Source organism: Canis lupus, chromosome 13, assembly GCF_011100685.1.
Source record: "Canis lupus familiaris isolate Mischka breed German Shepherd chromosome 13, alternate assembly UU_Cfam_GSD_1.0, whole genome shotgun sequence".
NCBI lineage: Eukaryota > Metazoa > Chordata > Mammalia > Carnivora > Canidae > Canis > Canis lupus.
In genome coordinates this window covers 19,710,172-19,723,423 of record NC_049234.1, presented here as the reverse complement: position 1 = coordinate 19,723,423, position 13,252 = coordinate 19,710,172, and the positions used below count along the sequence as shown (strand labels likewise).

The 13,252-nt window shown below is 32.9% G+C and overlaps 1 protein-coding gene across 3 annotated transcripts in view; it reads right to left on the bottom strand.

Moving 5' to 3' along the window:
• The window catches only part of MTBP (MDM2 binding protein), a 71,557-nt gene that overhangs the window by 51,216 nt on the left and 7,089 nt on the right, over nt 1–13,252 (bottom strand). For all 3 annotated transcript variants that reach the window (XM_038555420.1, XM_038555418.1, XM_038555419.1), the window contains exons 5-11: nt 13,159–13,217; nt 11,240–11,384; nt 10,165–10,282; nt 9,155–9,289; nt 7,501–7,595; nt 6,631–6,703; nt 777–894 (exon numbers count right to left, since the gene is read on the bottom strand). In XM_038555420.1, the coding sequence (XP_038411348.1) occupies nt 777–894; nt 6,631–6,703; nt 7,501–7,595; nt 9,155–9,289; nt 10,165–10,282; nt 11,240–11,384; nt 13,159–13,217 (743 nt within the window). The remainder of the gene's footprint in view (nt 1–776; nt 895–6,630; nt 6,704–7,500; nt 7,596–9,154; nt 9,290–10,164; nt 10,283–11,239; nt 11,385–13,158; nt 13,218–13,252) is intronic.

The window sequence follows — 13,252 nt, the reverse complement described above, 5'->3', positions numbered from 1 at the left end:
TAAGAACAAAGCCTGGGTTCAAATCCTTGGAGAAGTTACAGAACTATTAACTGTCGGAGCCAGGATTTGAACCAAGATTCTGCCAATTAACAGCTCTGTAACTTCTTCAAATCCCAATTTCTGAATCTGTTAAATGGATATAAAAATAAATTTATAGGGCTATCATAAGAATTAAATGAGCCAATATAGAACACTGCATAGCATATAATTGTTAAATAACTTCTATTTCTTCAGAAAACTATAATCACAAGGTTTTATGTACCATATGATAAATTAATCCCTTTCTTTTCTTTTTTTTTAGATTGTATTTATTTATTTGACAGAGTGAGAGAGAGAGAGTGCATATGTGAGCATGAGTGGAGGTCAGGGAAGAAGGAGAGGGAGAAGCAGACTCCCCACAGAGCAGGGAGCCCAACGCAGGGCTCGATCCCAGGACCCCAGGATCTTGACCTGAGCTAAAGGCAGATGCTTAACCAACTGAGCCACCCAGGCACACCTAACTACTTTATTTCATAAATTTCATTCCTGAAATGTCTCTAAGAAACCCATGTTTGATATAATCAGGTATCTACTTAATCAAAATTGCCTTTAGATCGCTGGTTATTTTTTTGAATATATAAGGTAGCATATACTTTGTTGTCACTAACAGTAGGTTATTAGAGATAAAAAATCTTAAAATGCTGTGGCTTTGTTTTAAAACTAAGTAATAAATAATATTTTCTCATAAAGAATGTCATCTCCATTTTATAAAACAACTTAAAAAATTTACTACTTACCACTGATTGTCTTAGGCTTTTTAGCTATGTATTCTCTCCATTTTCTTGAGCTGAGTTGGCTGGGAGGTGGAATAATTATGTTACTAATAGTACACGGCAATACAAAAAGTGCACCAACCTAGATAAAACAGAACGTATTTTTAGTGACTTAACGCACTGAAATTAATTCTTAAATAGTGTCACCTGACAATTTTCCACTCAAATTTCACCTATATAACAGGTACTTTTTCATACTCTCTCACAAGTCCACTGTAAAAACTGGAAAACCAAAAACAATATCCAAACTGTTAGGAAAAAAAAAAGGTAAAAAACCAGACAAAGGTAGTCAGACACAGACAGCGTTTTCCATTAACTTATGTATTTCTGGGCAGCCTGGGGGGCTCAGCAGTTTAGTGCTGCCTTCGGCCCAGGGCATGATACTGGAGACCCGAGATCGAGTCCCACCCCGGATCAAGTCCCACGAGGCTCCCTGCATGGAGCCTGCTTCTCCCTCCGCCTGTATCTCTGCCTCTCTCTCTATCTCTCATGAATAAATAAATAAAATCTTTAAAAAAAAATTATGTATTTCTGAAAACCTTGTTATTCACGATATTTGCTTTAAGTTCAGGTTGTAGTGTCATTTCTTTGTATATCTGCAAACAGTGAGAGAGGCTGGGAATGCCATCATCAAAAGATTTTTTCATACTTAGCCATAATTTTATAACCTTTTGACTGGATGGATTATTGTTCTGGTTTCAAAATTACAATACATTTGTAGGTAATTTCAAAATTGCTGTTCCTAGAAATCAGAGATTTAATGCTACTAAAGTATAAAATGCAAAGAAACCATGAATCCTATGCCAGAGAACATACAGCAGCTTCCAACTGATTTATGAGAAAATTCAGCTCATTCATCTTTGCATTCCCAGGGCTGGGCATAAGATGTTTATTAAATATTTCTTTTTCCCAAAGCCAGCATATTATATTTATTTTTTTTAATTTTTTTAAATTTATTTATGATAGTCACAGAGAGAGAGAGAGAGGCAGAGACATAAGCAGAGGGAGAAGCAGGCTCCATGCACTGGGAGCCCGACGTGGGATTCGATCCCGGGTCTCCAGGATCGCGCCCTGGGCCAAAGGCAGGCGCTAAACCGCTGCGCCCACCCAGGGATCCCGCATATTATATTAGGTAAATTCTCAATTCGATTACAAAATGAAATAAAACAAAGTATACTTTGAAAGCTACATTTTGCCTGTTTGGTCAGAAATGTAAGCTTCAACAATCAGCAAATCCCAATAAATATCATTTTTTAACTCTGGGGAAACTTAAGTATGATATTTTATAGATCTTAAATCTAATGAAAAATCACTTTTAATTGTCCTTTGTAGATGAATGAGTCTCATGACATATATGAATCTAAGTCAATACTTTAATATATTAGTTTTACTGCTATTTATTATCTGCTGTATTCTTAGATATACAAATAAATATATTAGGAGCAAAAAAAGGAAAAATTAAATATGTTTATTTTTCTTTGTTATTACAGCCATGTCTTTTTATTCTAAGTCAAATGTATTTCACAACGTAGAAGACACTAAAAATGAAAGATATTAGCAACAGTAAATAATCATTAAGTATAAAAAGATCTAACTTTTGAAACACTAAATTCTAGTTCTTCATACCCGCATGAGTAAGACTATATAGCCTAAAATGCATAACAAAGGTGTTTAGCACAAAGGATAGACAGCTGTATACTAGATCAGGGCCAGTTATACCTTAATTATATAATTATTATAGTTATTACTTAATACATTAGAGATGCTAAATGCAGTTCAATGCACAACTTAAAGCCTGATATTATAAATGTCTTACCCAGCCAAAGAAATAGCCAAATGTCTGAGACAGCTTATTCTTGAACAGATATTTGCTATAAATATGAAAATAAATATTTCTAAATCCCATAAGCTACAATTTCCTATAATACATTTATGTCAATTGTTTATAATGGGTTCATAACAAACTTCGATTCTGATAATTTGTTCTCACGCACTTATCATTAGATACACTCTGAGACTTGAGGATAAGGCTTCTAGGTTATCATTCTATCCCTAAAATTTAAAAATCAAATACCATTTCAAACCTGAATTTTGAAACCTTGATTCAATCTTTTCAGTAGGCACAACCCAAACAAGCAGGCACTAAGGCGATCATGTTTCTAACTTTGCAAACTCTTTCCTTAAAAAAATATTTCCTAGGGTGCTTGGATGACTCAGTGTGTTAAGCATCCAACTCTTGATTTCAGCTCAGGCCATGATCTCAGGGTTGTGAGATCAAGCCCTGCAGTGGGTTCCAAGCTAGGTGTAGAGCCTCCTTAAGAGTCTCTCTCCTTTTCCCTCTGTCCCTCTCATCACTACCACCCTTCACCCACGCCACTAATGCTCTTTTTCTCAAAAAAAAATTTTTTTTAAACAAATGAAACAAAATAAAAAAAACTTCCTGGTCATACAATTGATTAGTAGATATCATGTTCCCTTAACAATCCTCTTATTTTTTAGTAAGCTAATAAAAGGTTTTATTTTTAAAACCTACTATAAAAGGTTTTTATTTTTATTCTGGGGCTAATCAAAGTTTTTTTTTTTTTTTAAAGTCAGAATTTAACTTAAGATCATATAATCACTAGACTTTAAGTACTATGAAAGCTTCCTAAGGAGGGGCCTTGTCCATTTTATTCTCTCCAGGATCTAAAACAAGTACCTGGCACACACAACAGGCAGTCTCTGTCCTAGCATCATACACAAAATTGTTGAATAAATAAGTGAAGCTCAAGTTATAAAGCATTAGAAGTATTTCAAAGAATGAGCACACAAATCAAAAGTACTTTTTCAAAAATGTAAAAGACTAATTATGACCCAATATAAAAGGAAGATACAGTGCTTCACATTTAGAGCTATGTTAGCTAAATTATGTTTCCAAAAATCATCCCTTTTGCTGCATTAAAGTAGGACATCTATATAAAGTTCCATCACTTATTTGTCTTTTATTCATAAAGAATATTCTAATATTTCTTTAAATGTTTTATTTATTTATTTTAGAGAAACAAAGAGTGAAAGCATGCAAGCAGGGGCAGGATACAGAGGGAGAAGGAGAAAGAGAACCCGAAGCCGACTCTGCTGAGCACAGAACTCAACGCAGGGCTCAATCCCATGACTGAGATCATGAGCTGAGTCGAAATCAAGAGTCAGGTGCTCAGCCAAATGAGCCACCCAGATGCCCCCAAGAATGTTGTATTGTCATTGTCCAAGAAGCAATAAAAATGATAATCTAATATATCAAATTTAAAACGAAACAATTGAAAATACAATATAAATATTCCAATCTGGTTTTCATTGCAACTTTTGAGATGAATAAAACAGGGATTATTACTCAGAGTTTACAATTTTAAAAAGTTTAAAGCCAGTGAGTGGTAGAGCTAGCTAGGACTTAAATCTAAGTTTTCTGAAGTACATACACTCTTACTTGAGACTTTCTATTCTATCATACTCCTCCCTTTCCCTATCTGATAACACAGGTGAGGTGACTAATGATAAATGATATTCTCATTTTCTAGAAAAAAGAGGCCCCCCAAAATTAGGTGAATTAGATAAGGTTACACAGAGAACTATCTAGTTACTTGAGTTGAAATAGGAACAGATTTTTTTTAATTCTTTGTTTTTTTTTTAACTATACAACTTCACAAGACTTCTATGTGCATATTTTTGTAAAGATGTATGATCTTGCTAATTTGTTTAAAGTAGATCCTCCATGTTATTACTCTATTGTAGTCTGCTTATTTTCTTCAGAGTTCTTTTGTTTGTTTTGGAGAAAGCGGGAGTGTAAAGGGTGAAGAAGAGGAAGAAAGAATCTTAAGGAGGCTCTACACTTACTGCAGAGCCCCACATGGGGCTGGATCTCATGATCCTGAGACTATGACCTGCGCTGAAATCAAGAGGTGGCTACTTAACCAAATGAGCCACCCAGGCTCCTGTTTTCATAGTGTTTATTATTTTTCCCACCAAAATATAAGTTCCATGAGGACAGTCCTCATCTGTGCAATCCATCACTGGATCCCTAATGTTTAGCACAGTGTCTAGCACATAATAAGATACATGTTAGACAAATAAAACATAAAATTTTAAATTTCACATTAGATATACTTTGAGCATAAAAACATTGGCTAATATTATACTTCAGGCTATTGCTTCAAAAGCTACTTTATCAAATAAACATTTAGGCACACTTATTCAAAACTTAACTTTATGGAAGAGGCTGAAAGTCAAATTTTAAGATTTATTTGATAGAGAACATGCAAGGGCGAGAGGGGGAATCTTAAGGAGGCTCCACGTTCCAGGGTGGAGCCTAATCAATGCAGGGCTTGCTCTCACAACCCTAAGATCATGACCTGAGCCAAAATCGAGATTCAGATGCTAACTGTAAAGTCAAAATTTTAAATTACCATATAGTCAACCATCTTAAGGCCAAAATCATATTTCCTTTATGTATCAAATTTCTAAGGGAATTATAACCAATATTTGATTATAGTGCCATGGGGAAACTATAATTACAATAATCATTTTCCTCCCTGTAGAATTGTTTGATATAGTTTGTCTGTTGTTAAAACAGTAAGGTAATGTTAAGTAAATACTGTCAATGAATATTCTGTGCATTAAAAATTGTTTTTGGGGATCCCTGCATGGCTCAGCAGTTTAGCACCTGCCTTTGGCCCAGGGCGTGATCCTGGCCTCCCGGGATAGCGTCCTGCGTCGGGCTCCCGGCATGGAGCCTGCTTCTCCCTCTGCCTGTGTCTCTGTTTCTCTCTCTATGTCTATCATAAATAAATAAATAAATCTTTTAAAAAAATTGTTTTCATAGGGGCACCTAGGTGGGGCTCAGTGGTTGAGTGTCTGCCTTTAGCTCAGGCCATGATCCTGGACTCTCAGGATCAAGTCCCACATCAGGCTCCCTCATGTGAGCCTGCTTCTCCCTCTACCCCTCTCTCTCTCTGTATCTCTCATAAGTAAATAAATAAAATTCTTATGGAAAAAAAAATTATTTTCATAGAAACACAGTAGTTAAACAACCAGAAAGAAAAGCAAACTTTTAGTTTTTCCCATTAACAACTATACTTGACTTCAAATAGATGACTTTGGGGTGCCTGGGTGGCTCAGTGGTTTAGCGCCTGCCTTCAGCCCAGGGTGTGATCCTGGAGACCTGGGAACGAGTCCCACATCGGGCTCCTTGCATGGAGCCTGTTTCTCCCTCTGCCTGTGTCTCTGCCTCTCTCTCTCTGTGTCTCTCATGAATAAATAAAATCTTTAAAAAACAAAAAAACAAATACATGACTTAAAATATATATATATACACACACTGAAATAGACACATATCTCACAAACATCACCAGAATTAAGAAAGAAAAACTGAAAACTTCCAAATGAGAATACAGGGGGGGCTTTGGAAGTTTTTCTTACTTCCACCCACCTGTCTTACCACAAAAAAGATAATGCAAGCATATGAATATCTTCTCACATAACTGAAATGAGATGTTGAAGGAGTAGATTAACAATAATAATGTGTTTTCAAATTTTAAAACAAATGAAATTGTCAGTCATGAAGCTTATTTTTGAAAATCTCTTCTAAAAACTCAACATCATTTCATGTCTGCAGAGGACTTTGGTGTTATTATGGGAAGTCCAAAGTATCTTAATATCAATTAGGACCAAAATCCTATGTTAAAGAAGTATATTTATTATGCAAAACAGATTAACAAACTATATTCCTTTTTTCACTCATTCTTAAACATTATATTAAAAACTAAAGAAAACCAAAAATACCCTATACCTTGCCACGCAGAGAGGAAATCTGCTCCAACAACAACACGGAATTCTGTTTGGTATTGTTTTTTGTCAGCCCTCTGAACTAAGGAGTTAAAGAAATGATGAATGATAACCACAAAACAATACTACTCCCTAATACAAGTTTGGTCCTCTAATTCACAAGGTTCTTAGATTATTTATTAAAAATTTTAACTGTAGAAATTCATAATTACTCCTTTCCTTAAAGATAATTATTTTTCTAATGCTGAAAATATACCAAGAAAAGAGTGCTTCTATGAAGAGCAGCCCTATAAACTATCAGAAAAAGAGATTTGTAAAAACTGTAGTTTCTACACAAAAGAACACCATGCGAGTGTTCCATTTCCAGGCAACAATTTCTTTTTATACAAAATGTTCTGTTCTGTTAAGTGTATTTCTAAAAATCCTTTTCTTAAAAGAGAGCCTAAAAATGTTGAATATTTGCAGATACATGAGATAGCATTTGTATTTACTTAAATATATAAAAAGATACAGTGGACTGGTGCTTATATATCTGTCCTGCTGATGACAAGAGAACCATATAAACATTTCAGAAGTATATAAATTACTGTTTTTCTGCACATATTCCTAACATTTCTCCATCCTCCCTACCCCATTAGCAATGAATAGCAATACCAGAAAGTCTTCGGCCTATTTTAGAAGCAGAAGTATAGTACTTGAAGGAGGTTTTCTTTTTGAAAGTTGTAGGATTTCCATTGAAACCATGGTAATTAAAAATATGCTGAATATTATTAAAGAAAAAACCCCAGTACAGTCAAATATCAAAATATGGAGGAAACAGTCTACCAGAAACAGAAAATGTAATCTAAAAATGAACATGTAAAGAAAAGGATACAACTCAAATTCGAAGTCCGACATATAGCAGGAGGGTAGATCTGATAATTTTATCATCTGCACAAATTCTAAAGCAGGGCCATAATAATGGTAAACCTAGGAAAGAAATAAGATTACATGATACTTTAAGTTCTATAAATAAAATAAAAGTTAACAAATTAGTGATTACAATTTAAAACTTTACAAATTACAAATTAAAACTTTAAAATGACAGGTGATCCAAGGGGCTAAGATGTTGAAGAAACAAATTTCAAGGGTTTGTAAGACCGAGAAAGAAAACTCTCCAGGATAAACTTATATCGAGTGGTATACTGAAATTTAAAAAACAAACAAACAAACAAACAAAAAAACACCTTGAAAAAAAAGGTAAAAAGTTAAGAGAACTAGTGAAGCCAAGAGCTCCACTCAGAGAAATGAGATTGCAGTCTTTGGGCAGAGCCTAAAACTAAGCCAACACTGAGCTAGTGAAGGAGGACAGGTGCTTTAGGAGTTGAGACCACAGTACTTCACAAAAAGGATAAAGAAAAGCTAACACATTTTGAGAAGACAGCCCAAAGATTTGGGCAGAAAATGGAGTGATTTCACCATATGTGATCATGTGTATATATATAGACAAAAATACATACACACACATATACAGTATATGTATGTGTGTGTGTATACCTGTATACGCAGAGAGAGACATTTATTGAAGAGGTTGTACCCTAAGATTCCTGTCAACAGCAGCAAAATTTAAATAAATTATTCATGGTATACTATGAAAGAAGAGACACTGAGGTCATCAATCTTATAATCTTTAGAAAATATGTAATATTCCTGTGAAAGATGGCCATGGCAGGTTACTTAAAAGTAAGCAATTCTGAACAACTACTGGGAAATGTGTTTGCATCAGAAATATGTCCTTTTGGTAGTACCCCTTTTTCAGAAAATATTACCCATCAATCTGACATCCTTGTAACTTCAATGACTGTTGTTTTTGCACATTCTTGAATTGTATCTTTTAAAGTGAATTTCTAAAGTGCTTTTATACAAATACCCCCTTATGTTGTTTTTACCAATGTTAAAAAAAAGCCAACTAAACCCTTTTAAATTGCATTTCATAATTATTTGCATTTTAAGAATGAATGAAGATATGGGACACAAACTAACACTTCCTAAACTGTGAATGAAGCAAATGTCAGATACTGTAACCTCTTTCTTCATTTAACTTTTGTAATAACTTCGTAAGGTAAATATGTTATTGTCTTCATTTCACAAATGAGTTATTCAATCTACCCAGGTTACAATACCTTGTCAGTGACAGTGCCAGATTTCAAACCCAGGTCTACCTAACATCAAAGCCTATTCCCTTTCCAGTGTATCATATTCCCTCCAATCCAGTCTTAGAAAGGTCTCATAGCAAAGACCTAACCAAAAGAAGTTTACTGATCTAAAGTTAGGATCATTCTACCATTTAAAAAATAATCTAAAATAATGATAGTTTTGCCAACATTCAATGCTGGTAACATAATATAATTGAAGCACTTAATTATAATTATAAAAATCATGCAAGCGAGCATATTTAAGTATATATATTAGTTTCAAGATTCAAACATCTTATAAGAACAAAAATATGCACAAATGGATGATTGCAAAATGAATTAAACATAGTTTACCTTTGGCAAAATATTCTTATCCTTTGATGGTATTACCTTGTTGGTTAGAATGCAAGGATTTAAATTAGATGTACTAAAATTCTTGGGTGTAACTCCCTTTAAACAAAATTCAGGAAAACTAATTTCAACTCCAAACTGAAAAGAAACCAAGAGAACACAAGTATAAACAGCATGAATAAAGTTACAAAGATGAATACATCTGACTGCAATGAAAAAGTTGAGAAGAAAACCACAAGGAAATATATTTTTGATTCCTCAGCTCAAAATGTGGTTCTTCCATTTATGTACACATCCTTCCTATTTCAACTTACCCATGGATCTTTTCATGAAAAACTTTTCTTGGTCCTACCCCACCCCACAAGAGTGTATTAATAAGCTCATTCTGTGTAACCATAGAGCCAAACAATCTCCTTTACATTTACTTGTTCAATATCTGGCTTCTCACCAATCTGCAAATTCTGCACTAACAGAGCTTGTCTGTCTTATTTAAACACATCCTTAGGACAAGACCCCACACATAGTTTGCTTTCAAAATAAGTCGCTGATGAAAAGATCAATTTCTGCAGAAGCAGAAATATTAGGGGTGTTAATAGTAATGATAACAATGAAACTAATGTTTAATGAGTGGTTACTTTCTACTTTACATAATTTAACCTTCATAAAAATCTATGAGATAGGAACTATTATGACATCTATCTTGAGCTCCCTGCTTAGTGGGGAATCTGCTTCTCCTGCCCCCTGCTCATGCTGCTCTCTTTCTCTCACTCACTCTCTCTCTCAAATAAAAAAAATAGTTTTTAAAAAAGTGCTCAGTAGCAATATAACTCAGTACTCAATAGCCAGTGACTATCAGGACAGGCAAAACATTTCCATTATGGCAGAAAATTCTTAGTGCTATTCTAGAACATCTTTATAAGGTACATTTTCATTCAAATTCATTTAAACTATCAGTGTTGTAAATAAAGTTGAAAGGCCTGCTTTGCAAACAGTGATAACAGAAATCCACTTACCTTTCTTTCCCATATCTGAATTTTTCCCCTCCATAATTCTTTTGAGTCAATAGCATTTTTGAGATCTTCTAAAGATACAACATTAGCGGAGAGGTATTCTGCAATTTTCTGACAATTTCTATAAATAAAAGACTATGATGATTAAATACAGGGTTTTATATCTTCCTTAAATTTAATCCTAACAAGCAAAAATGCAGTTTCTATTGCTGCTTTTATCTACTAACATTATAGAACATTCCTTAAGTCAGTCTCTGAGGGACTCACTATTATATGTCCATTCAATCTCAATATCCCTGAAAAGAGGAATTACCATTAATAATACAGATGAAGGAACAGATATTCCTATTACTATTTACTGACTTAAATGTGTCAGATATGCACATATATACATACACATATAGTATCAGTCCTTTATATTTAAAGGACTGCTCACCTAAATTTTTCCCACACAGTTTCATATGGAATTCCATAATAGCACTTATCATAGATGATCATGACTAACAGCATTCTTATTTCTCCTTGTATTTCCATGAACAAGATCAAATCTCACTTTCTTAATCCATCATGCTGTGCTTGGCCTAAAGTTAGCACTTCATAAACATTTGTTAAATGAAGAAAATCATGAAGTTAATAAATCCAAATGAGTATTTCTTTAAGGATCAAAATATACAATTGATCCTTACTAAAACAGCACAAAACACAATGGTGTATACTTGTTTCTACATTGCACAGAAAACAAAAAAATAAATCCAGTGTATCCATGTTCCATAGTATTCATCATAGTGCTCAATGGACAATACAAACCTATTTAAAAGCACACAGTGTATTTAGATAATTAATGCTCAATAATGGTTATAAAACATTGATATTTCCTAAAAACTTAAATATCTCAGAAACAAAGTATGAAATAAGAAAAATCTAGATTCTTCTTAATAGATAAACCTCTACTAACAGGATGACATAAAACTATCTTGTCACATTAAAAAGATCTTCAAATGGGAAATCTATTAAAAAACAAGATAGCATGTTAACTGTAAAAACAGATAACACAGCAAATATGAACGAAGCAACTTACATTTCACAATGATTTCCTGCTATAGTAATTTTTGCTGAATACCATTCCTTCAAATGTTTTAATGCTCCTATAGTAGGTAAACAGTCTTTCAACTTAGGAGGATCTTTGTCAGAAGGCAACAGTATTATATCTATCATTGCTCTACCTAGAAAGAGAATAAGATATTTCCATAATTTTTTTTCAGAAATCTCAAAATAGTACCCCCAATTGAATTTTATATTTATTCAGAAGATAAAGGATTTTAACTTTAATTTCTGAAATTCTTCAAAATAATACACATCTTTAGATGTTCAAAATTTTTAAATGTTCATCATTTGACTTAAAGCCATTTTATCCTGAAATAGTATATGCCAGAAAATAATGAACTCTATCATAATTACTTGCCAACTATGCACCAGTGCTTAATTATATATATTGCTCTTGAGATCATCAATGCTACTGTATACCAAACAGAGGAAAAAAAAAAAAAAAAAAAAAAAACTGAGCAATTTCAGTATATTTCTCTATACTTAATTTATACAAAAGGGAATGACAACATAAAATTGTAATGTTCAAATAAATTTTTTCTTTATATAGAGCAATTAAACACTCAGAAAACTCAATTATATTGGCAATATCATTAATTCCTAAGAAAAAAGTATAACTTCATAAAACTTCACATTTTAAAAAATTATAAATTTATCAAAGGACCAAGAAAATATAAATGAAAAAAAAAAAAAAAAAAAGAAAATATAAATGAAACAGAAACCAAATAGAAATTTGATAATGAAAGCATTCTAATCTGCCAAAACAGTAACTATATATTTCAGTGAATGTTTTGAATTTGACATATTTCATTTATAAATAAATAAATAAATAAATAATAAAAACTTGATGCTTATTTATGTATTCAGTTATTTTCCATATGGGACCTTTACACTAAAACAGGATCTTGAATATAAGGATTAGACTGTGAGGTATCAAGTACTTCAATGGTAATCACGTATGCTTTACCAATCATTATATACTTAAGCAACTTGTACAATACATGACATATAATAGATGCAACAAGTATCTGCTTAATAAATGACCTTCGGTGATGCAAATATTCAAAGAAAGCTCTTCAAAAGTATTTATAGATGCCAAACTATACCAAGCTTTAGATGTCAGCTCTTTGGCACAAAGAAAGATAAATTTGAGACAGAATACATCTTAAAAATAGTATGATGCAATATTTCACAAAATATGCTTTTCATTATATAAAAAAAATGGGCTCTGTAAAAAAAAAAAAAAAGGCTGAGTAAAGGGCTTTTTTAACTATATAACTTTCTATTTGATAACGTATATATACCTCACACCTTACAAGAATGTTATCCAAATGATCTAGGTTAAAGAAGTTATTTCTCCAGGAGGTGTTCATAGGACTAGTGTTCTATAGAATATACTGTGGAAAACAATGGTATATAGTGGAAACATTCTTCAATAATAACTAAATAAGGAAACTGAGATGGGTATTTAATTTTCTAATTTCTAATTTTTGCCTAACTAAATAAAAACAATTAAGAGAATTGTAATGTCTCAGTAATATACTTTATTAAAGTAGTGGAGTGTGTTTTTTATCAACTTCAATTAAAAAATTATTTTTCAGGGTGCCTGTGTGGCTCAGTCAGTTGAGTATCTGACACTTGATTTCAGCTCTGGTCATGATCTCAGGGTCGTGAGATGGAGTCCTGCATTGGGCTCCACACTGGAAATGAAGTCTGCTTAAGAATCTCTCTCTCCCACTCTTTCTGCCCTTCCCTTCCTCTAAAAAATTTTTTTTTTCATTTTGAACTTCAAAATTAGAAATGAGAACACTAGCATAAAGATTAAATTCATCAGTCATTCATAGAAAGTATAAGATAAAGTAGAAATTATTGAAAAAAGTCATAAAATATTACCAGGAGCCGGAAGTTTATCTGACAACTGATGCAAATTTTCTGCAGATTCTTCATATAGCCTAAAATAAAAGGGAAAGTTAGAAAAATACACACA